Below are 26,314 nucleotides of genomic sequence, written 5' to 3'. Positions count from 1 at the left end.
TTAGTACTATTCTATTCAATTTATTTTATTGAATATATTCTCGGCGTAGCACCAAATTAGAATTCGGAAGTCAGGAATTTTGAACCGATTTTTTTCCGAAGTGTTATCTGTCAAACTAATTGATGCGTTGTTTAGCGCATCTTTACAGGCAACTTCCCAAGTTGGGTAAATTGCCTGTATCTGGAGAAAAATCCTACTTCGGTATAAAAAGCGTTCTAAATTTATTCCGCATATTTTTCATTGTCGGAAAAATATATTTGCAAGGTTCCAGTCAAAAAGTGAAATTTTATGTGAAATATTATTAATACTGATCCAAATATTTCCTATTAGACCTTGTATGATCGAATACATTAAAGGTCATATGCATATAAAAAAATATGTAGAGACACGGCAGGTACTTCCGTCCATGGTTGTAGGGGCTAAAACCAGCGAAAGCAGCGTCCATTTGGTAGACCTATAGCAGAACGTTTTTCCTAAGCTTGATACGATTTGATACGGATGAGTTTGGCGAAAAAGTGTTTCTTTTATTGGATTTGGAGACTATGATGAAAATAAAAACGCAGGCGAAAAAAACCTGCCTTAAACTTACTTAATAAAGTTTTTTATTTTTGTTGTCACAAAAAATTACTTGGATATCTGCAGTTTCTCATTCTCATTCTTGAAACCTTAAAAAATGTATTGAAAATTTCCTGCTGTTCAATAAACTACATATGTACAAACTTCGTATGTACAAAGCCGTGTGCAGGTTTTTTCTTATTTGCTATAGTTGTGTATAGAAAGAAATTAAAAGAAGGTGGTAGGGCACAACAACTCTACCTACTTGTTTTTAAAGTACGAAGTAAAAAAATGGTTCACGAGACAATATAGAGTTTTCTACAGTTCAACAATTAGAAAACGTTTTTCTTATCTTCTACATATTTTCAGCTGCTAACTTCATTATAATTCTTCACAAATAGATGTTCTAATAGTAGTTTGTGCAACAAGTTGCAAAAAATCGAGTTTTGCAATAAGTTACACACGCTATTTTTTTGCAATGACGAAAATAGTAGTTTGTGCAACAAGTTGCAAAAATATGATTTTTACAGCACGAGTCGTACGTTTATTTAACGAGGCTTGCCGAGTTGGATAAATATTTATTTATTTACTATACTACTATACTATATAAATACTACGAGTGCTGAAAAAATCGAGTTTTGCAACGAGCTGCACACGCTTTTTTTTAATGACGAAAAATGGACTTTAATATGACAAATCTGTACCAAAATTATATTTGTACTTGTCTAATTCCTTCCAGAATTTACTCCACATGAACATTCTTGCGAATAAATTATGTTGCTGCAGAGATTCTATGTTGCCGTGCTACATTGCAAAATTCGATAAACCGTGAAGTGAAATTTTTGATGTCATGTCCATCAAACTATTTCATTTATTACGCGACGCTGAGAATACACTATTTGAACACTTACCTAAGGTCATTCAGCAAAATGTAGTCATGTAACTACTGTTCTGATGTTCGCTTTTCATTATAGCATCCAAATGAGTGGTATAATTAATATTATGCAACCCATTTGAGTTGCATAATGTTCATTAAAGCACCCATTTCGTGAGTATGGAAAAGTAGGCCGTTTTATCACTCAAAAACGAACTGTAAATCAAATATTATGATCAGGAATTGCAAAAAACACTTTCCGACGTTACTGATCATATTATCGGGCCAAACCAGACGCGCAATTGAGCACTCGCGATGCGACGCGAGTCGCGACAATTCGAATAGTCAATAGTAGTGCCCGCATGGATGCACTATCATGTATACTAATTTTAATAAGTTGCGACTTCTCATAACTGCAGAGTGCAGATATTTCAATTTTACAAAACAAATTCCCCATTTTTTTTCCATACACAGAATATATCACTTCCACTCTGCGAAATCCATATATTCGCATTAATTTACTCCGCAGCAAAACGAAGTGCACTTATAAACTCAAAAAGCCCCAATTCACTAAAAAAAAAGCCCACCACACGACCGAAACGACCGTCACTTGCGAGTTAAATTACATCAAAAACTACTGTAGAAGAAAAAACAGTCAATATTCTGCTGATGAAACTGTTTTTTTTTTGTTTTTTCTTCAAAACTATCACGAAATACAACAACGCGAACCGCACGGCACAAATAGATTCCGATAACTGACTAGGTAAACAAAAAGCCCCAGCGACGAATAACTTGAACTGTTTTGCATTCGATTTACCGGCTGCCGAGAGTAACGGTCACACGAACCGCACGAAAATTTCGGTCAGTACTTGAGTTTGCACGCTTAAGATCATTTTGAAATCTTTAAAATTATTATCACTATTGCTACTATTATGCGTAAACGATTTTTGTTTTCTAATCAACCATTTGGTTAGTTACAATCATCAGTGATTACCTGACGTGCTTATAATTTCCCCAAACACAACGCACTGTCACTATCGCTGGACGACTGCGACTATTTGTCGCGATGGTACCGAAGCGTTATTTTAACCTAGAATGCAGTGATAGAATCAAGGCGATAGCCGCGTAGCGTGTGTTCGGGGGAGCATTTAACCGAAATAAAGAAACATATTTTAAAATCAATAGGGTCGATGTACAGGTAATAGCTGTATTAGTAACAGGTTCAAGTTAATCTATACCAAAAATCTATCTTCTTCTATCTAAAATTGATTTTGCTTCACCATGCTCAATCGATTCTGTCTCATATTTTCCGTGCCCTCTGAAAATATTAGCTTATTTGGATAAAAACTGATGATTTTTTCATTACATTTTACGATGCACGACAATCATCGCCGCTAGGCGGATCAATCTGTTTTTTTAATGGTGTTTGACTGAAATGCCCGCTGATGAATTATTCATCTTTCTAACAGTTCATAATGTACACATTACCTTTATAACTTTAACGTTTTTAGGACTCTCCATTAGAAGAGATCCTTATGTTATCTATAGAATGATTGTCTTGACAGCGCCTGTGGTAGAGTCGCCATTGTCAATAATAGACGTATTAAATATAAATTACACTGGATTCTGTGACTGAAGTCACACAATCAAAAATACGAGCGAAAAAATAATCGTGTAAAAACAGAATCCTGTGTATTCACTTCATTTGAATGTTTTTGAAACCTTATCAGTGCAGTGGGCAGCAAAAATATTGAAAGCTTATTTTCAAATTCTTCTTCATGCTGAGGGTGGCTGGGTTCGTATTCCCGGTCCGGTCTAGGAAATTTTCAGGTTGGAAACTGTCTCGACTTCCCTGGGAATAAAAGTATCATCGTGTATCATCAAAAATGGTAGCTTGGCGTTCGCAGTTAATAACTGTTAAAGTGCTTAATGAACACCAAGCTGCAAGGCAGCAATGTCCCGTGTAATGCCAATGAAGAAGAAGATGAAATCATCTTATGACTAATAAAGACATTCCATTAAAAACTCAAAATATTTTGTAAAACTATTTTTTTCGTAATTGATTACTTTACTGCCGAACACCGTTCATAGGATAATGTTCAAAGCAATTCCAAGGTTAAAATTGAATTTGAAGATTGTTCTGCGGGATATTCATTCTTGTATTTAACTTTAACTCTAAACAGATAACACTGAATCAACAATTTGACGCAACAATTCACGTTTTTAAGCCACATCTCTCCATCCTGGAATGTATTCTACCTCGCTCGCTGCGCCTTCTTGTATCAGCAGTATCGAAAGCGAACATCATATTTGCAGGGTTGCTATCCGGCATTCTTGAAACATGCCATGCTGATGATTCCCATCGTTTGCCGTAGAACTGGACGAGTTCGTGGTTCATCCATTGCCTCCACACATCGTCCTCTTGCATACCGCCAAAGATGGTCCAAAGCACCCGTCTCTCAAATACTCCCAGTGATTACTAGTCCTCCTCAAGCATGCACGGTCCAAGTTCCATGTCCGTAGAGGATTACCGATCTTATGAGCGTTTTGTACATGATACATTTGATGCGGGTGTAATTTTTTTTGACTGCAATTTCTTCTGGAGCCCGTACTAGGCCCACAGATGATGCGCCTTCGCATTTAATGACTAACTTTATTACCAGCCGTTAGCAAGGATCCAAGGTAGACGAATTCATCGACCACCTCGTCACGCTCGGTTCCGCCCACTTGCATGTACTTTGTCTTCGACGCAATGACCCGTTCCTTCCACTCCTCCGGTAGCTGTTCAGTTTCCCAGATTCCGATAATGAATGATGAAAACCCAGAATTATCCACCTAGAGGTTATGGTGCCTTTCTTGCGTGGTTGCCCATTCTAACCCCCACTGGCTGGCAGTGATGTCATGGAAGAAAGCTGTCTGTTTTATAGAGAGATTTAATCCGGGAGTTAGAAGGTGTTACCTCTACTGCAGATCCAGTGACCCATTTCAGACTGCCTAGTATTTTATGGCCAGTCCGAGGTCACTTTCACTTACTATAAGCCCGTCTGTTAATGCTACCATTATCAATTGGACAATGGATCCATAAACAAACTTCCGGATTATATAACTCAGCGCATATCTAGTGTTATATGTGAATAGGAATCATTATAAAAGCATATAGGAACAAACTCATTCCCTGGTGGCGGAAGTGAGATATCTTAGTAACTACAGAGGAAAATTCGTTAGAGCTTTGGCCATCGGCAATCAACCACTCGCACTATTCTATGCTATCGACATCGGCAATCAGTCGTAGCGGCGACAATAATTTGTTGAACAGTGATTCCAGAATTTTCAATTGAACCGTAATTACTAGTTCTCACTGCACTTACAGCACTTCTACCACACCTAGAGGTTATGGTGCCTTTTTCATGTATTATAAAATGTAACAAGAAAAGCAAATAAGAGAGGTCAAAATTGAACATTAGGGATATAGATTCAGTTATTTCCACCAATTCACATTTATTTGCGTTCATTTGAATACATTACAGCAGTTTTTGAAAACAAAAAATCGATTTTGAATTTTTTTCAACGACCTTTGGAAAAAAAATGGAGAAAAAACGATGTTTTTCAATAACTCCGGAGCGCGATGGTTAAGGCTAAGAAGGGGCCCTTGTGAAACGTATTAGTATTAAAATCTAGATAATTTTCTAAAATTCGCCAAAAATTGCACAAAGAATTTTGTTAGTCGAATTCTTCGAAATTTTTCAAATATGCGTTCATGGGCAGGAATGGTGGGTTGCAAAATGAATACTGTATGTGTAAAAGGAAAAAGAACCACAGATTACATCAGTTGTTGGGAAAACCATTCATTGTTCACACTGCACAAATCGGACGATGGTGGTAAGCCGGGCACGTAAGTATTTCCAGTATATCAATGTCTAAAACTTTGGTTTTGCGGAGAGGTTCGGTAAGAAACATAGGTATAAGTCTTAAAATGCACAATAGTTAGCTCCATCCTCGGTTGCTTTAATTTGAACGTTTTTAACAGGTTTGCCCATCTAGCTCGCTGCACTTTCCGCCTGTCGTATTGAAGGTCTTCGCCATCTTTCCAGGGTTGCTGTCCGGCATTCTTGCAACATCGTATTCTTTCAGCTTTTGCTATCTTATGGATACTGGGTGCGCCGTTAAGTTAGGCGAGCTCGTGGTTCATTTTTCGCCGCTACACACCGTTATTTTGCACACCGCCACTCTTGCCCCTAAGCACGCGTGTTCCATGCGCAGTGCTATTTTAAAATAACAAACCGAAAATACGTTTAATGTTAGTGATTTAAATGATAACCATTAACAACTCATTCACTATTGGTGTCAGATGCCGAAAGATGATTTGGGATATCACTTCGTAGGCAGTATTTAAGATCATGATTGCTTGATTGTTCTAACCCCTTCCTTCTACTCCTAGGGAAACTGTTCTTAATTCTAGATTCAGACTATCAGTCTCTGCAAATAAGTGAACATCTTTCATCTTGATGAGTTTAATTCCGATATTATCCTTACCAGCTGCTGTATTGTGCTTTAGGTGTGGGCTGGTAGGTTTCCATCGTCCACTTAACTGTTGTAGTCGTTTCTGCCGCTGCATTGACCCTCACTGCTTGTGCTCTCAGCGCTATTTAAGTTTTCCTGGAAGTGTTGCTTCCACCTTTCATACGCCAAAATGCTCTCATACTTATTCCTGCACAACTCGCTGCAACATGGAGCCTTAGCGGGATATGGTGAGCTTCTGATAAAACTGGTGTGTTTTTAGAAACAGCACCATCTCCTCGCGCTTGACTTCTTCCAGGTGGCCTTCTTCTCTTGGAAGAGGTGGGTCTGTTGTCTCCGTTTCCGTCTATAGTGTTCCACGTTCTTCCGGGATTCTTGCTACAGCGCGACCGCCTGCGATGCGTCCTTCTTCTCCCAAATCTGTCTGCACTCTTCGTCGAGCTATCTCTAGTAGATGGTATGATTATACCTCTAAACTTTCACACCATTGATTCCTTCCAACACATCCACGAGCATCCGTGTGCTCCCGATGAAGTTGAGAGATTTGCAGTTCCACGAATCGAACTTTCAATCCCCAATCCCACGTTTTCGAATATGCGTCCTATTAACCGCCTCATTGTATTAGCGCCCCCTTAAAAATAGGCGACTAAGTAGCTCATATTTTACGACGACAGGGCTGGTTCTTATACCATATTAACATGACATTTTCAGTTCACAAATATATACTTTTGAAAAGCGCTTGTTCTACTAGAAACTTCTTAATGCAACATTAAAAAAGTCTATTGTCTTTCGTTATAACATTAATCGAATAAATAAATAAATAAATAAATATGGACATAGCTGTCAAATCGAATGGATTTTGTGTTGATAGTTATCTTCAAGCTTATTCTCATCAGCAAACGGTATTTCGCTCACAACGAGAGCGACAATTTTCTTCTTTTCATTGAAACCTATTCGTTTCAGATAAATCATATCAAAAATGTTAAATTGCTTATGTACATTCCATCTTTTGATCAAATAATTATCTTCCCACTGGAACTGCTCCTTAATCCTTCTCAGTATGAAACGATTACCCGTTCTGTATGCTTCTGCCAACACATCATTATATCCTTTATCGGTAATAACACTTTAGCCCAAGTACTCCATTAACGATCTGTGAAAAGCGTGAAAATATGCTCACCATTTTCGTGCATAAAAAAATTTAGAATCAATTTTCTGAAATTCACAGTCAGCGGTTAACGACAAAACGTTTGGATGGCTCCCAGAAAACAAAAAAAAAGAGAAATGTGAGCTCTTCCGCTCCGCTCCGTTACTCATTATCGGTTATGATTATTACCATCGTTATTGGTGCCATTGTCGCTAAGGGAAATATGGCAGAGTCTTCTGCCCAATGAGCTCCCACGCGACGGCTGTGCTGCCCCATCCAGCAGTTTTTTGACAACCACTTCTTGGGAAAAAGTCTCATCAGAAGCCCATATCTTCGACACCAATGGAGACGGGTGCCGTGTCCCGGATGGGAATGATTATTATACAGCGTCACCTTGCCTCGACTGAAGAAACAGTGGTTTGAATATTTTCCCTCCCCCATCCAACGTTTTCCCAAATTGGAAAACATTTCTGGGAATAGAAGAGCCGATCTGGGGAAAAAAATGGTCAGGAGGAGTGGTTGACGGCGGAACATCCTTTGCTATTTGCTCTGCAATAGTAGGAAGGCGTTCGTTGGTGCGGTGAAGAAGATGCTCGACAAAATTTCCATAGATTCGGTTTGGATACAAAATATACCCAACAACCAGCATCAGACTTCAACAGCAGAAGAATTCTCCACCTTATCTTGAAGAGGGATTCTCTGATTGAAAGGAAAGAGCAGAAGTCGGATAGACGATATAATAAAATATATAATATTTCTTTCTATATTGGCTTTCCTGGGGCTCTGGGAAAAACGAGATGATATTGTGATATAAGGATTCATTTTGCTCATAGCTTGTCACATCCATCCCGCATCCACAGTCGTCAGGAGTTGGTTATACCTTGTTAGACCAGGTAATACCAATCGATAACGGATTGATATTGACGGTGAATGGAAATATAATCTACTGTTACTCAATTGCCGATGCGATTGTTAACCGCCGGGAAATGGGATTTCTTCGATTTTGGCGAGTGTTGAAGGATAATACATCTCGATGGTGAATTTTTATTCTTTGTAAAGCAGCAAGTGTAGAAAACCAAATTATGTTTTTAAAGACATACTAAAGATATTCATCATACTCATGATAAATGATAATTGTTCACTCTTTCCTGCGAAGCATTTTGACGAATGGAAATGTGCTTACACATGCTCGTAGTTATTCAAGGAATCAATATCCTTTGCTGCTCGCATATTTGTGCTTATCTCAGTCAACAACTTTCTCGACGAAGCACGACCGATAAAAGGAAACCTTACAAGAGTTCCATCATATCAAGCATAGCCAACAGAGTCTTACATTCTTATTTGTTCGCTGCAGAAATTCTTCAACACTCGCCAACCAACCCAACCGTCGTCCCCCACACATTCCAATCGTTCTTTGTAGCCGCATTCTTCCGTAGCTGATCGAAATCATTTACATACACAATATCTTCGGTCGTTCCGTCGTTTTCCGGATCACTCTCCAGCGACCAACAACATCTGCCAGCTTTCCGGAGCCGGGGAAAGTGAAGCCCTTCAGTTTCCAATTCATTAGAATGGGCTGGGCACGGGATGGGGAGGACGAAAGCTGACAGCATTGTGCTCCACAATATTGTCGCTTTGCGGGTATTCTGTCCGGATGCAGACTGTGTATGTTGTGGTCGTCAGCGGTGCTCGTTTCTGTCGAATTGAATACAGAAAATTGCTGTTGCGACAAAAATTGGTTCGTCTAATTCGATCGACTGCAATGGTGATTGCATAAGTATTTTTTTGCGTTAGTAGCATAGTATGATGTTTGGTTATTATAGGCTAGATGACCATAAAGGAAGAGAAGTAAAAGAAATGATTACAACGTTGTGCGACAAGTGAAAGTTTACGTGGCTCAGTCACATTGCGTGGAGCATAATGTTAATTTTAGGAAGTTTTTTATTCATCTCATCATCAACCTCTCAATGCTCAGACTTCTATAAATTCATGGTGAGTAAACACGTTAGCAACGAATTACTGAGTTCTTGATTAACAGTCTAAAACAAAGGTTTCCAATTTGATACGAAAATTATTTTAAGCTTTTAGTGGAATGTATTTACTTGTCATGAGACGAGTTTGTACAATTCCATTTAATTCCACTACTTAATTCTACCTTTGACAGATACGTATTTCGACCTCAACAGTAAGGTCGTCTTCAGTGTCTCGTACTTGACTCGATTTGGACTCATATTGGTCCAATTAAAGGTATCCAAACTTTTTATTCGCAGAAAGAATTGGATGTTTTTTTGAATACAAACATAAATGAAAAATAAATTTGGAATGATACTTAACAACTATCGAATCACACTTAAAATGTTTCACAGATTTCGGTGAAATTCCACCGAAATCGCAACAGCAGGAATTTCGGTAAAAAGTTCGGCGATTTTCCAAGTCATAGAAAAGTCGCCTGTCTGAAGTACCGAATTGTTCTGTAACTTTTTTTTGCATTTCCTATGATTTTGATTTTGTTTTGAAATAAATATCACCGAACGATTCGGTATTTTTTCACATATTTTTGTGATTTTCACTTCTTTGCGACGTATAAGTTATGATTTTTCACAGAACAACTTGACATTGTTGTTTCACAAGGATAAAATTCGCAACCATAGCAATAACTTTTTCCACTGATTGCAGAAAGATTGGGGCCTGCTCATAGTATTTTTCACTTCTATTCGCTAGAGATCCGTTGCTCTGTTTGCAACTTTCACGCTTATGAAACAACAATGTCGAATTCACCCTGCAGTTTAATGATATTTACTGTGGCTGTAAAAATCAGTTATTTTGTAATATCTATAACACCTTCTGACGAGCTTGTGACTTTTGTAGTTGCGGCGATTGACGGATATTCCTTCAGAAATAGGGTGGTCTAACCGGTAGTACCGAAACCGGTAATACCGGTATTACCGGCCAATTTTGGGTACCGAAAATACCGGTATTAGAGACTGAAAATACCGGTATTTTCGGTATTTCAAATATTGCTGTTAGTATAAAAAATCTAGAATAGTTTTCACCAACATACATGGGTTGAGCTGCCTGTAATATTTGTCCCATATAAATAGGAAATCCAGCATATATGGGACAAATATTTGGTTACAAGCAGTAAAGATTCATCGTGCAAAAAATTCAACAATTAAATGCGCGTATGATTAGCTTTGCACAAAAATCATCATCGTCATTAATAATATACGTGTTGTTTCATTCCCTTAGCCATCTGAATTTTCCCGCAATATATGAAATTGTGAAAAAGGTAGGTGCAGTCTTTTCCGGAGATCACCTGTAAAAAACGATTTGCTGCTGCTGTCTGTTCTGAACAATTATCAATCGACAGAAATTTTCGCCAACCTATTCGATGCTTTTACGAAAAAAAAAATCCAATCCTAGAGAAACGGTCAGAATGCGCCGATTTTTTTGCTTTTTGCCTTTCTCGTATACAAAGTATACGTAAAGGCTATAGGATCACTCCAAAACCGAACTTTTGATAGAAGGCTCGGAGACTCATAGTGTTATATACCAATCGACTCAGCTCGATGAATTGAGGTGATGTCTGTATGTGTGTATGTATGTGCGTGTGTGTACAAAAATGTGAGACACACTTTTTCATACTTAGCATTATTCGATTTGCCCGCAACAAGTTGCAGTCGATGCGGATTGCGGTCTAGTTGTTTCCTATTGAAAATTGGACCGATCGGTCATTGCGTTCCAAAGTGATTGAAAAAAACATTGTTTTTCTGCCAAGGGTCCCCCCTTGGGAAAAACAATCAAAAAAGAAAAATAAAAATTTTCAAGGATTGCAGCAATGCATTCAAATGACCGCAAATGCATATGAATTGATGAAAAAAGTAAAATATATCCCCCTAAAGTGCTATTTCGACCTCTCTTATGTGTTTTTCTTATTTTTTTAAATGCGCGAGAAAGGCACCACCAACGCTAGGTGGATTGATCTGGTTTTTGAATAGTTCTGCTGTAAAGCAATTAATCAGAAACGATTTTCGCATTTTCTTCAAGACAAGATCCAGAGCTACTTTGATTAAGCAAGCGGACGTGATTCCTGATGCAATCGTTGAAACTGAGACAACGACCATACCTGACGATCGGTACGAAGAAGATGGATTATTTTTTTAGTTTATCGAGTAAATAACAATTTGTGGAAAGACTGTAGCAGAGCAAAATACTTGGAATTATCGTACTATGAATCTGAAAAGATTAAGGGCAAGTACTTGACACTGATTTGCGGCGGTCTTGAAACCATTCGTCCAACTCGGATGAACCAGAGAAAGCATACTCAGTAGTTGGCAGCATCGCCAACAAAATCCAATGTGGATTGGGGAATGAGTCTCTCAGTATGTTATGCCTAGTTAAGTTTCGCTTTGCCCAGCTAAACACGCAATGATGTTAAAATTTGAAGTTTGCCAACAAATATGATTTTCATCCAATATGGACTATTGGATGAAAATCATATTTGTTGGCAAACTTCAAATTGTCAGAAGTTTCTCTTTTAATACCTAAAATATTCACAAAAACCGGTATTCTACCGGTATTACCGGTATTGACTCCACCAAATACCGAATACCGGTATTATTCAAAATTGGCCAATACCGACCACCCTATATCAGAAACTGTTCCAGAATTCTTAAGGAAATTTCGTCCTAGAACTTTGCAAGGAATACCAAAAGAGTTCTTAGAAGATTTTTTGGAGAAATTTTCGGAAGAATGCCCTAACTATTTTCCCCAGGTTTTCCTAAAAAAATTCCTTTGAGAATTCCTCCGGAAATTTCTTCAGAAATTCCTTTATGGATTCGCCTGAAAATCTTTGGGAAGTCTTTTAGGAATAACTTCAAATACTCTTCTAGCAGTTCCAACGGGAACTATTTTCGAAAAACCATTCAGACTCTATTTTAAACATGCCTTCAAAAATACATTTGGAAATTCCTGCACAAAATCCTTCAGGAATTTCTTCGAAAACTCCTCCAATAATTCCTTTGAGAACTTCTCAAGATTTAGTTTTTCTAAAAAAACCGCCCAGAATTCCTTCTGATGTTTCTCCAGGAATTTTAGTTGTAATAATTGATCCTAGTTATCTATACGCTCAGTAAACAAAGCTCAATGTTCGTCATGAGGAAATTTTTTTTAACAACTTCGCAATGTGAACAAAACGCAAACTGCGCTGGCTATCAGAATCATCATCAAATGATCAAATGATAGGTAATAGGGGTATTCACTTAACGGCGTAGGTTGCTGCGTATCTGTTTATAGAAATGCGATTTGAAATATGTCCCTTGTGATTGTGTATAAAACACTAGCTATATGTACCCGTCTTTGTCCAGGGTTGCCAGTATGATTTTGCAGCTGTTGGAATTGTCAATTTGAATTGACTACACTAATTACGAACTATTTTGCCTACCAATACTGAATACAATGATAAATTGATTGCATCGATAAATCGATATCAAAATGATCTAGTTGGATTTGCTTAACATAATCGCTCTTGCAAAAAATCAAGATGGTCACAAAACAACTAATTTCCATGTTATCGAGAAACATTGCACAGCTCGACAAACCATGACACGAAAACTGAACCTACCTATGGGTAGTTTTGAAACCATATTCATCAATCTATTTGAGAACTCACCCAGACTAACTGAACAATTTGTAGTCAGTCATGTTACTGCTGGTCCATCGTTGGGTTTCCATTATAACACTCAAATAAGTATTAAAATAAATTTTATGCAAATCATATGAATACTATATTGGTTATTAAAGCGCTCATTTGGTTGATATGGAAAAGTAGGCGTTTCTTTACTTAAACATGATCCAGGTATTATGATCCAAAATTTCAAAAAGTCTTTTTCCAAGCTGCAGTAAATCGTGAATAACTTTTAAACGGATAGAGATAGAAGGTTGCTATTTTTTTTATCCCCATCTTTCTATGTATATCTAGTTTCGAAAGCATTATGATGGATACCCGTTTTGGATGCATCAATAAAAAAATATTCATTCATTCATCATTTTTGGGCATTTAAAGCATCAGTGAAAAATATATAGACCTAAAACATGCGGTATCAAAGTTTTACCATAAAGTATAGACCCTAAGTTAAATGTAAAAAATATAAAATGGATGGGTTTCATCGAATTTCTTTCCGATATACCGGTATTTTCGATGTTACCTATAAAAACCCAGATTAATCCACCTAGCGGCGATGATGCCTTTCTCGTGCATCGTAAAATGTACTGAAAAAATCACATAGGAAAGGTCAAAAAAGCACTTTAGGGGGATAGATCGCATATTTTCTATCATTTTGCATGTTTTTGCATTAATTACTATGCATTCCCACCATTCTTGAAAAAAAATTTGTTTTTTCGATTTTGAATTTTTTTTCCAAGGGAAAAAACAATGATTTTTCAATAATTCCGAAATGCAATGTCCGATCAGGCCAATTTTCAATAGCAAACAATGGGACCGCATTCCCCGTCGAATGCGACTTGTTGCGAGTAAATCGGGTAATGCTAAGTTCCAAAAAGTGTGTCTACAAAATTTGTACACATACACACATACACACACACACACATACATACATACACACAAACAGACATCACCTCAATTCGTCGAGCTGAGTCGATTGGTATATAACACTATGGGTCTCCGAGCCTTCTATCAAAAGTTTGGTTTTGGAGTGAAATTATAGCCTTTACGTATACTTAGTATACGAGAAAGGCAAAAATGCACTTTTTTCATAAAACGCGTCGGGGCCACCCCTAAACGTCATTTCCCAGAGTTGTCGTAGAACAATTTTTCTTTTGTTATACCCTAAGCTTTCATTTGAAGGTTGAGCCCCCAAAATCCCAGACTTGGTCCAATTTTGGGACACCCTAATGGTCATATTCGGGGAATGGTCATATTCGGGAAAATGTCATTTTCGACGAAATGTCATATTTGGGGAAATGTCATATTCGGGGAAACGTCATATTCGGGGAATTGTCAAATTCGGGGAAATGTCATATTCGGAGAAATGTCTTATTCGAGGAATTGTCATATTCGGGAAAATGTAATATTCGGGGAAATGCCATATTCGGGGAATTATCATATTCGGGGAAATGTCATTTTCGGCGAAATGTCATATTCGGGGAAATGTCATATTCGGGGAAACGTCATATTCGGGGAAACGTCATATTCGGGGAAATGTCATATTCGGGGAATTGTCAAATTCGGGGAAATGTCATATTCGGAGAAATTTCTTATTAGGGGCTGTCCATAAACCACGTAGACTCTTGAGGGGTTTCAAAAAAGTCTACGATAGTCTACGAAGGGGGACGGGGGGGTTATACCAAAAGTACACGTAGACTTTTTCACATATTTATTTTTTATTTTTTTGAAAACGATTTATACAGCGGCTTTGTGCGAAGTTCATTAGTTTGTTTGTTTTTAGGATTTTCCGATTTTTTTGCATGACTTTACCGAAATAATCTCTTGAGTTTCTCCATAAAAATGTTATCAATTTCACTGGAGTAAGAGTCTGAACTACGGCTCAAAACTTTCATGAATTTCAGCAATAAATTCTTCTTCGTTGAGCAGGAAAAGTCTCCTAAGTATTCTATAAAAGCATTCGAAAATTTTTCAAATACTAGAATTTCTTTTATCCAAGAAAAAGTCTTTGGAATGTTTAAAAGATATTCTTTAGAACTTGTAAATTGAATTCTCCGAAATTTCCGCTAGAAACCCTTCAGAATATTCACTAGAGATTTTCTGGGAAGTCCCTGAATTTTTTTTTCTTAATTTCGGAAATTCTTCGGAATTCTCGCGAGGAATTTTTTGCACATATTAGCAAAATTATTCGAAATGCCCGTGGAAAATTCTTTATAAATTTCTTCGGCAGTTCTAATGCAAATTCTTTCGAATTATCGATGGAAAATTTTCAGAAACAGAAATTTTCAGAAAAAAACAGTTTGAGTTTCCACTAAAAAAATATTTGCAATTTTTGTAAAAAAGCCTTTCTAATTTTCATGAAAAGTTATTAATTTCACATTTTTTAACCGGCGTTAAGAATTATAGGTCAGATGCGTGACAGATTTTATCAGTGGCGTGCCGATGCAAAAGTATCGGCGATGGTAGCGCACACCTCTAACAGGTATTGAATTCAATAGTAATTAAATTAAGTGCCATTGAGATTTGATTTCAGGAGTTATGGACAGAGGATTAAATTTGATTTCGTTTCAATTTGATTTTTGTTCAGTTGGATTTTGTTCAGTTTGATTTTGTCATGTTTGAAATTCGAATTTTGTTGTAATGTTTATATGGAAATGGATTTGAATAGCTGAATTGCTTAAACGTGGTTGATTTCCATATTTTTCCAATCACATATGATGTTTTGTAAAATTTGGAAAAGTCTACGGTAGACTTCAAGGTAGGCGGGGGAGGGGTTTCAGAAAAGTATACGAAAGTCTACTAGGGGGGACGGGAGTGAAATGTGACGAGAGTGAAAGTGAAATTTCGGTCTACGTGGTCTGTGGCCCCTTAGGGGAATTGTCATATTCGGGGAAATGTCATATTCGGGAAAATGTCATATTCGGGGAAATGTCATATTCGGGGAAATGTCATATTCGGGGAAATGTCATATTCGGGGAAATGTCATATTCGGGGAAATGTCATATTCGGGGAAATATCATATTTGGGGAAATGTCCTATTTGGGGAAATGTCATATTCGGGGAATGGTCATATTCGGGGAAATGTCATATTCGATGGAATGTCATATTTGGGGAAATGTCATATTCGGAGAAATGTCTTATTCGGGGAATTGTCATATTCGGGGAAATGTCATATTCGGGAAAATGTCATATTCGGGGAATTCTCATATTCGGGGAAATGTCATATTCGGGGAAATGTAATATTTGGAGAAACGTCATATCTGGGAAAACGTCATATTCGGGGAATGGTCATATTTGGGGAATGGTCATATACGGGGAATGGTCATATTCTGGGAAATGTCATATTCGAGGAAACGTCATACTCGATGGAATGTCATATTCGGGGAAATGTCATATTTGGGGAATGGTCATATTCGGGGAAATGTCATATTCGGTGAAATGTCATATTCGGGGTAATGTCAAACTCGGGTAAATGCCATATTCGGGAAAATGCCATATTTGGAGAATGGTCATATTCAGTGAAATCTCGCTCAACTTTTCAAAAATACCTAAGTAACATTTTTTTCATGAATTAATTTGAATAGCGCAATGAACACAACAACATGAAAGCTATTGTATCCTGGACGAGAACAGCTTCCCTGGGAAGCTTACCAGACTGATCAAAGCAACGGTGGATGGTGTGCAAAACTGTGTGAAGATTTCGGGCGAACACTCCAGTTCGTTCGAATCGCGCCGGGGACTAAGACAAGGTGATGGACTTTCGTGCCTGTTGTTCAACATTGCGCGAGAAGGTGTCATGCGGAGAGCCGGGTGTAACAGCCGGGGTACGATTTTCAACAGATCCAGTCAATTTATTTGCTTCGCGGATGACATGGACGTTGTCGGCCGAACATTTGCAAAGGTGGCAGAACTGTACACCCGCCTGAAACGTGAAGCAACAAAAGTTGGACTGGTGGTGAATGCGTCAAAGACAAAGTACATGCTTGTGGGCGGAACCGAGCGCGACAGGGCCCGCCTGGGAAGCAGTGTTACGATAGACGGGGATACCTTCGAGGTGGTCGAGGAATTCGTCTACCTCAGATCCTTGCTAACGGCTGACAACAACGTTAGTCGTAAATACGAAGGCGCATCATCTGTGGAGGTCGGGCCTACTACGGGCTCCAGAAGAAACTGCGGTCGAAAAAGATTCGCCACCGCACCAAATGTGTCATGTACAAGACGCTTATAAGACCGGTTGTCCTCTACGGACATGAAACGTGGACAATGCTGGAGGAGGACTTGCAAGCACTCGGAGTATTCGAGAGACGCGTGCTTAGGACCATCTTTGGCGGTGTGCAAGAAGACGGTGTGTGGCGGCGAAGAATGAACCATGAGCTCGCCCAACTCTACGGCGAACCCAGTATCCAGAAGGTAGCTCAAGCCGGAAGGGTACGATGGGCAGGACATGTTGCAAGAATGCCGGACAGCAACCCTGCAAAGATGGTGTTCGCTTCCGATCCGGCAGGTACGAGACGGCGTGGAGCGCAGCGAGCGAGATGGGCAGACCAGGTGCAGAACGACTTGGCGAGCGTGGGGCGTATCCGAGGATGGAGAGATACGGCCTCGAACCGTGCATTGTGGCGTCAAATTGTTGATTCAGTGTTATCTGTTTAGATGTTAACTAAATAAATGAAATGAATGCTGTATCCAAATTAATTCATGAAAAAAATGTTACTTAGGTCCTTTAGCGAGAAATATTCAAGAAAATGTCATATTCGGGGAATGGTCATATTCGGGGATTTGATTCGGGGAAATTTTATGCCGTCGACGATTGTACGATAATTCCCCGAAAACCAATTCCTCGAATGCAATTTTCCCGAATGTTATTTTATGTAACAATTCCCCGAATGCAATTTCCCCGAATGCAACTTCCCCGAATGTAACAATTTCCCGAATATAACATTTTCCTGAATGGAACAACTCCCCGAAAATAAAGTACCTCTTCCAAACACACCTTCGCAATCTACTGTATGCGTTCGAAAAGAACATCGTTCAAAGATACGAGATTATTAGCTCAATATCCTTTGGTAGTAGGATGTTCTTGATCCTTCAAGATGTGTGTGTGTGTTAAATTATAAAGGTATCAGAGTACACTGTTTTCCAAGGTAGTTTTTTTTTTTAAATATTTGAGCAAAGGCTGTATTTGAAAAAATATCAAAAAGCAATTCCGATCGAAAGAGGAGGTCCTTCGTAGCTTAGTAGGGAAATCACCTGTCTAGCGTACTGGTTTCGTGGAATTAAACCCCACCGAAGGAGGTGATTACCCTCCAATACATTTCTCAAACCAAATCTTTCATATGTTGTGCATTCTTCTCGACCATCGAATCTGCTCATTTTACTTCTAAATGTATTGCCAGCATGGAAATCAAAGCACAAATGGATGTTATCTACACGGATTTGAAAGCAGCGTTTGACAAAATTGATCATGTTATTCTTCTCTGCAAGTTATCTCGCCTCGGTATCTCTCCACAACTTGTTTCATGGCTGAACTCATACCTTTCTGGAAGATCTCTACGAGTGAAGTTAGAAAACAACGTGTCATCGGAGTTCTCGAACAAATCTGGAGTTCCCCAAGAAAGTACTTTAGGACCTCTGTTGTTTACAATATTTTTAACGACATCGCACTTCTGTTGGGAACAGGTTTCAAGTTGGTTTAAGCAGATGACTTGAAACTGTACCTTCTTATAAGATCCATCGAAGATTGTTTTTGCTTACAAAGCCGCCTTCAACAGTTTGTAGAGTGGTGCCAGAATAACAAACTTGTCATCAACGTTGCGAAATGCCAAGTCATCACGTTTCATAGAATTTCGAATCCTATTCGGTTCGATTATAACATTGGCGGAGAAACTCTAGCAAGGGTTACACAAGTGCATGACTTAGGCGTACTTTTGGATTCGAAGCTGGAGTTCAATCTACAACGCACAAAAACAATTTCGAAAGCCACCAGGCAACTTGGTTTCGTCATGAAAATAGCCAAAGACTTCAATGACCCACATTGTCTTAAAGCGCTGTATTGTTCACTCGTTCGCCCTATTCTCGAGAATGCATCAGTGGTTTGGTTTCCTCATCAAATTGCGTGGTGCCTTAGAATCGAACGTATTCAGAAGCGGTTTATTCGTGCAGCTCTGCGGAGTTTACCTTGGCGGGACCAAGCCAACTTACCTCCATATCCTGAGAGGTGCCGGTTACTAGGGTTGGACACGTTAGAACGCAGGAGAAAAATTCAGCAAGCATTGCTGGTTGCTAAGTTGATCAATGGAGAGATAGATGCCCTCGAACTGCTTTCAATGATAGCTTTCCGGATACCTAACAGAACATTGCGAAGTACTACCCTGCTCGTGCAAAGATTCCATAGAAACCTGTTTGGATTCAACGAACCGATATCCGCATGTGTTAGGACCTTCTCGTTAGTTGAGGACCTCTTTGAATTCGACGAGTCATCTAGCCGTTTCTCCGAAAGAATAAAAAGATCGAGCATACTTTAAGTTTTATGTAGTAGCCTCTAAGATGTTTTTACTGTTTGAATTATGTTTTCTGTAAGAATATTGTATTGTTTTAAAGTGATTATTGTTTACCCCACCCTTTCTGTCCATGTAGACTTTAAGATCCGATGGACATTATGCATAAATAAAATAAAATAAAATAAAATAAAATAAAATTTAAAAAAATGGTGCATGGTAAAAAATATGTTTTCCATCTTCGAAATTAAACTCCTGTCCTGTATGTTCCTTCTTAAGAAATACAAGGTAATGGTGGATTTGAATCCTTGTCAAAAAAGATAATTCGTTTGCTCGGAATGAGGCAATGGTGACTGTGACTCCTTCTTTAAAAAGAATGCATCTGCTCGGAATAATGCAATAAAAAAAATATATCCCTTCTTTAGTATGTATTCTTAAGCAATATGCATTGAATGTATAATATTTCACCGAAAAACATTTAGCTGAATCCAATTTCTCAGAATAGCATTACGCGATATGTAACTTTTGCGGTATGACATTTAATGGATTACACCTTTTTGCCTTTCTCGTACAAAAAAGTTGTACCAAAAGGCCATCATCCTACTCCAAAATCGAACTTTTTATAGAAGTTTCGGAGACCCATGATGTTATATACCAATCGACTCAACTCGTCGAACTAGACAAATGTCTGTCTTTCCGTGTGTATGTGAGTGCACACGAAAACCGAAAAAGATTAGCCACTTTTTCATATAGTAATTCTTAACCGCTTTTCTCGCAACAAGTTGCATTCGACAGGGGATAAAGCCTTGTTGAGAACTATTGAATGTGATAACGATCGTCCATTGCGTGTAAAAGTTATTAAGAGAAAATAATCGAACTATAAACGCCATATAAGGTTGGCGTCTTGGTCAAGTGTGCTCTTTAGTGAACGAATTATCTCCACTTCTTGCCTTATTGTGGACAGACGTTCTCTCTCGTAACTAAGCTCTAACACGTACCTTATTTATTTATCATCAGACTAAGGCCGGAGTGGCCTGTGCTGCACATAAAAGACTTCTCCATTCAGCTCGGTCCATGGCTCCACTTCGCCAACCACGCAGTCTGCGGAGGGTCCGCAAATCGTCCTCCACCTGATCGATCCACCTTGCCCGCTGTGCACCTCGCCTTCTTGTTCCCGTCGGATCGTTGTCGAGAACCATTTTCACCGGATTACTGTCCGACATTCTGGCTACGTGCCCGGCCCACCGCAGTCTTCCGATTTTCGCGGTGTGAACGATGGATGGTTCTCCCAACAGCTGATGCAACTCGTGGTTCATTTGCTTCCTCCACGTACCGTCCGCCATCTGCACCCCACCATAGATGGTAGGCAACACTTTCCTTTCAAAAACTCCAAGTACTCGTTGATCCTCCACGAGCATCGCCCAGGTCTCATGTCCGTAGAGAACTACCGGTCTGATAAGCGTTTTGTAGATAGTCAGTTTGGTACGGCGGCGAACTCTATTCGATCGGAGCGTCTTGCGGAGTCCAAAGTACGTACGATTTCCAGCCACTATGTGTCTCCGAATTTCTCTGCTGGTATCGTTATCGGCGGTCACCAGTGAGCCCAAGTACACGAATTCTTCAACCACCTCGATTTCGTCACCACCGATAGAAACTCGTGGCGGGTGGCTCACATTGACCTCTCTTGAGCCTCTTCCTATCATGTACTTCGGCTTCGACGTGTTGATGACTAGTCCAATCCGTTTAGCTTCACTTTTCAGTCTGATGTAGGCTTCCTCCATCCTCTCAAAGTTACGTGCCATGATATCAATGTCGTCGGCGAAACCAAATAACTGGACGGACTTCGTGAAAATCGTACCACTCGTGTCAATCCCTGCCCTTCGTATTACTCCCTCCAAAGCGATGTTGAATAGCAGACACGAAAGACCATCACCTTGCCGTAACCCTCTACGCGTTTCGAAGGGACTCGAGAATGCCCCTGAAACCCGAACTACGCACATCACCCGATCCATCGTCGCCTTGATCAACCGTATCAGTTTATCCGGAAATCCGTTTTCGTGCATTAGCTGCCATAGCTGGTTCCGATCGATTGTATCATATGCGGGTTTGAAGTCGATAAATAGATGATGTGGGGGCACGTTGTATTCGCGGCATTTCTGCAATACCTGACGTATGGCGAACACCTGGTCTGTGGTAGAGCGTTCACCCATAAATCCCGCCTGGTACTGCCCCACGAACTCTCTTGCAATTGGTGTTAGTCGGCGGCATAAAATTTGGGAGAGTACCTTGTAAGCGGCGTTCAGCAATGTGATTGCGCCATAGTTGCTACATTCCAGCTTATCGCCCTTTTTGTAGATGGGACACACCACACCTTCCATCCACTCCTGCGGCAGAACCTCATCCTCCCAAACCTTGGTAATCACCCAGTGCAGCGCTTTAGCCAGTGCTTCACCACCGTGTTTAAACAGCTCTCCTGGTAGTTGGTCAACTCCAGGGGCTTTGTTGTTTTTCAGCCGGCCGATCTCCTCCTGGATTTCCTGGAGATTCGGAGCCGGAAGTCGCATGTCCTGCGCGAGTGCTCCTAGGTTCATTACCATACCGCCACCGTTGTCTGCCTAACACGTACCTGCGCATGTTTTTGATGATCGATGGGGCCCGACGAATTTCGACGAATCTGCAGCTTCTGGCTCGAGATAATGTCCCCGGGGCGATCCACACTTACGGATAGAGGGACACGTACCCAAAGCGACCCGGCTTCGCGTACCTTTCCGTTCCACCGAGCGGGGATCGGCGAAACCTATCTTTCGGTTTGAATCGGGTCCACTGCGTGCAATGTACGACACTCGATCTCGGATGGCCCTGGTCCACAGAAATTGACGGAGAGGGACCTTACCTTCGGTAATGGACGACCAATAGGAGATTTTTCGCTGCGATGTTTGTACGACTTCACACACTCCGTTTAACTACCTTCTTGAGGTGGGCCTTCACGGTAGACACGGGTCTCGATGATCTTGAACGGAATTCGTGGCTCGCACCACGACGGATCCTTGGACGGTCGCCACAAGACGACGAAAATTTCCAGCCGTACGAAGGAAGCAGCGCAGCGCAAGCGCAGTATTAGGTTAAATCGCTCACATACTTGAGTATAATTACCTTTTCCCGTAGTAGTAGATTTAATAAAAAAATCAAGCAGAATTCGCGATACAACGGACCTCAGTCCACTAAACAAAGAAAGAAACACAAAACGTTTAACACCACTTATCATTTTTATAAACTCACTCACCAATGTTACCTTTAAATTGTACTTCAAATAACACAAGATATTCTCAAGACGTAAGTATCTCTAATCGCGTACATCTGCTTTCCAGCCGATCTTCTAGTGAAATGATCGAGCGGATGAAATAGCTACGCCAAGAAACTGTGCCTCTTTTCATGCATGTGCCTTAGAAGGCATTATCTCCTACCGTCGTCTTATACCGGGCAGACGCGTTCATTTTAAGAAGACATTGTCTTTTCCGGGCAGATGCGTTCATCATACCGAGCAAAATTATTCATTTAAAGAAAGGATTATCTCCTCACTTCGCCTTATCCCGACCAAATGCGTTCATTCGAAGAATTGATTTCCAAATTTCTACAGCTCTATACAAAATACAAATGTAAACTACAAAAACTGTAGAAGTTTTAGTGGGAGCCTGAGAATAAATTTTAAAATAAAATAGAGAAATATCTCTAAATATTGAACTGTTCAAATATATTTTTGGATTAAAGTCAAATAAAACATTGCAAATAACCGTTTTAAATCGTAAGTTTCCTTGTGCATTTGCACGTAACTTAGGAATTACGCCACAAATTCGACTAGAGTTTGAATTTACAGAAAAAAGGGTACCTCAAGCAATGACAAAGCATCAAGGGATACCACTCATCAAAAAGGTTGAGAACCGCTGGCTTAGATGAATTCCAAAGATCAGTTAAACATTTTATGTATTATTCTACTTAGTAGATCAAATCAACTAGATCACCAGTTGACAGCCACTTCTCGCGCGCGACAGACGTCTTTCCGCACAATTCATATATCTAGTCTATTGCATTGGTTTATTCGTGTCGTTCTTGTTCCGAAAAATTGCATTCGGCACGAGATGTCACACAGAAGGAACACTCTCGTCGTGGATTTCAGTGTCCTGCCAAAGCGACCGCCGTTGGACCAGGTCAAGGAGTTTCTCGAGGAAGATATAAAGATTGACATGGCAGATGTTAAAACTATCCAGTTACACAACCTCAAAAACTGCGTGTATATTGAAATGCACGACTCCGGCGTAGCCCCACGACTACAAAAACAACACCATCTCAAACACTCGTTTGAACATCTCGGTGTACACTACTATATACCAGTTTACGTTGATGGTCCCGATACCACCATCAGGATCCACGATCTCCCGCCGCGAATGGCCAATAAAATCATATCCGATCATATTGAGCAATATGGCAAAGTCATCTCTATCCACAACGAAGTATGGAAAAATTTCTTCCCAGGAGTGCCGAATGGTGTGAGAGTAGTACGTATTAGGCTGGAGAAAACAATACCATCACACATCGTAGTGGACAATCATACGACACTTGTGACCTACCGCAAAGAAGCTAATGCTCCAACCACCGTGACTTCTCATACGCCAGCAAAATTGAACGATGTCGACACACAGACCAACAGCGCTAAAAACGTAACTCCAGTGGCAGTCTCAACTGGAGCCAGCGAGGCCTATAATAACGACAACGATGACGGTAACAATGGCCAACAAAGTATAGATCAAGGAGCTAGACTTTACTAAGGTGGCGCAGATCAGCGTTGCGTGCCACTAGTGGTCTCTTTTACTCTTCCGCTGATCTTATGCAACGCAAATAGTGACGTCACTATTTGCGTTGCATAAGAATAGCGGAAGAGTAAAAGAGACAACTAGTGGCACGCAACGTTGATCTGCGCCACCTTAGTAAAGTCTAGCTCATTGAGTATAGATAACTTGATAAGAGAAATCGAAAACGAAATTGCAGAGAAGAGGCGGCTGTCAACGAGTACGAGTGAAACAAGCAGCAGCGTAGGGCATGACGCAAAACGTTCGTGTAATGAGGGATGCCAATCACATAAGGAAGTGCAAAACGGAGAAGAAAATTGTTGTGAAAATTACTTTGATTCTGATTGGAAAGTCTATTTATTATATTATAGATGTAAATTTCGGACATGAATGCACTTTAGAGTGTAAAATGTCAAAAATAAACAAACAAACACAACAAAATCAATTAGATAAGGTCTCATTCAAGCTCACAAACTAAAACACAAAAAAAATCACGATCGCGAGTATTTCGTTTCTCTGTTTTCCCTGCGAGTAGTTGGTATGTCTTCGCGAGTATTTTGCATTGCCTACTTCTCGTTTTGTGAGCAAGATTCACAGATTTTCAGCACTGGCTATGGATTTTTAATTGATTTACAGGGTGTTTTCAACGATTTTTTTTTCCGAAATTTGTCCAGAAGCGTAGTATTATAGTAGGAATCGAATGGCGTCTGCCGATTGAATGGTACACTTTTTTTATAATAACGTTCAATGAAGCACCATGACCGATCAATTTAAGACGCATGAGCATCGCTCAGGATGGAGATCGTTTGCGTTAATAAAAATTGGTTAATTTAATTTGAATCTGACTTTCACTGCATATCAAAACAATTGTCGTGGTCACAATAACGGAATACTGATTAAACAAAATTTATTTTAAAAAAAAATCAAAGCAATTTAAACATTTAAAGCAGTCAAAACTTGGGTTGATGGGTAGATAACTGTAGTTATTTATTTGATAGTTATATATATGTATAATATTGCTAATAGAAATTATTTACCCCAGTAAATAGTGAATATGATTGTGAAATTATTATTTTATTATTACATTATTATATTATTATTTTATGGCCAAAGTGTTTCATTATTGTGGGGGGATTTCTTTCGATATGTATGTAATTTCACTTCATATAGATATGTTTTGGTCAAATGCAATACCTGACAAATCTTTCTTGAAACTTCATGACATTTTTATACGTTTTATAACAAATCTTTAACAAAATTTGGTACGGTTTACGTCCCAAATGTATTCTTTGTGTATCTTAGACTCTGATTTCATTATTAATATATGAATGCTACATGGTTTCTCAAGCTGCGAGAGATAACACCAAATAATAGTTCACACATCAGCTCTCATTCAATAACAGCAAAGCACCATAATTCCAAATTGGACCAAACGCCCTCGACAGCTATTTTGGCTTATCGCTCTCCGGTGAACAGAGAACAAGCCAAAGCATCAACTAAAGCTGTTTTCTTCGTCATAAAAATCTTATTATCTCTAATAAACCTATCTAAGAGATATACTCGCGGGAAACTTTATTTCTATGTCTTCCATTATCTTCCCACTGCTGACAGACTGCCACGGGTACTACGAAACTGGCGGATATAAATGTATAGAAGATATTCACTTGATGTTGGGACTTGATTTTTGGGGCAACGGTAAAGACCATAGGATCACAATCAGAGTTAGAAGAAAATTGAAATGGGTCGTTATGGCTGCATAGGTCGTTTGCTGTATTAGCTTTAAGGTAAATGATATACTTTAGAAAGTAACCTTATTAAACACTTTTTCTATTGAAATAATCCGTATGAAAAAATTCAAGTTTGCATGTTCTGATTGTTTTCCACCCGAAACGGAGAATCTAACTCGACATATCCGGATTGGCATTCCTACACCTTTGCTCATAAGGATGACTGGAGACTATTTATTTTTTTCTTATATTATCTATCAATATCTGGTGATGCTTTATCGACAACAATCAGATATCAAATCAGTAAAATTTAACCTATAGCAGCCTTAGCCGTGCGGTAATACGCGCGGCTACAAAGCAAGACCATGCTGAGGGTGGCTGGGTTCGATTCCCGGTGTCAGTCTAGCCAATTTTCGGATTGGAAATTGTCTCGACTTCCCTGGGCATAAAAGTATCATCGTGTTAGCCT

General features: G+C 39.4%; 2 protein-coding genes across 4 annotated transcripts in view; one reads left to right on the top strand and one right to left on the bottom strand.

Annotated features, from left to right (window-relative positions):
* The window catches only part of LOC134211072 (cell adhesion molecule Dscam2), a 531,807-nt gene that overhangs the window by 408,248 nt on the left and 97,245 nt on the right, over nucleotides 1-26,314 (bottom strand). The window lies entirely within an intron of this gene.
* LOC134215401 (uncharacterized) lies at nucleotides 23,362-25,878 on the top strand. Its single transcript, XM_062694601.1, has 3 exons — nucleotides 23,362-24,050; nucleotides 24,282-24,386; nucleotides 25,730-25,878. The coding sequence occupies exons 1-3, from the start codon at nucleotides 23,411-23,413 to the stop codon at nucleotides 25,876-25,878; spliced, it is 894 nt and encodes a 297-aa protein (XP_062550585.1). The 5' UTR covers nucleotides 23,362-23,410.

The sequence above is a fragment of the Armigeres subalbatus genome, chromosome 2 (genome assembly GCF_024139115.2).
Source record: "Armigeres subalbatus isolate Guangzhou_Male chromosome 2, GZ_Asu_2, whole genome shotgun sequence".
Lineage (NCBI taxonomy): Eukaryota > Metazoa > Arthropoda > Insecta > Diptera > Culicidae > Armigeres > Armigeres subalbatus.
This window is presented reverse-complemented; position numbering and strand designations above follow the sequence as displayed.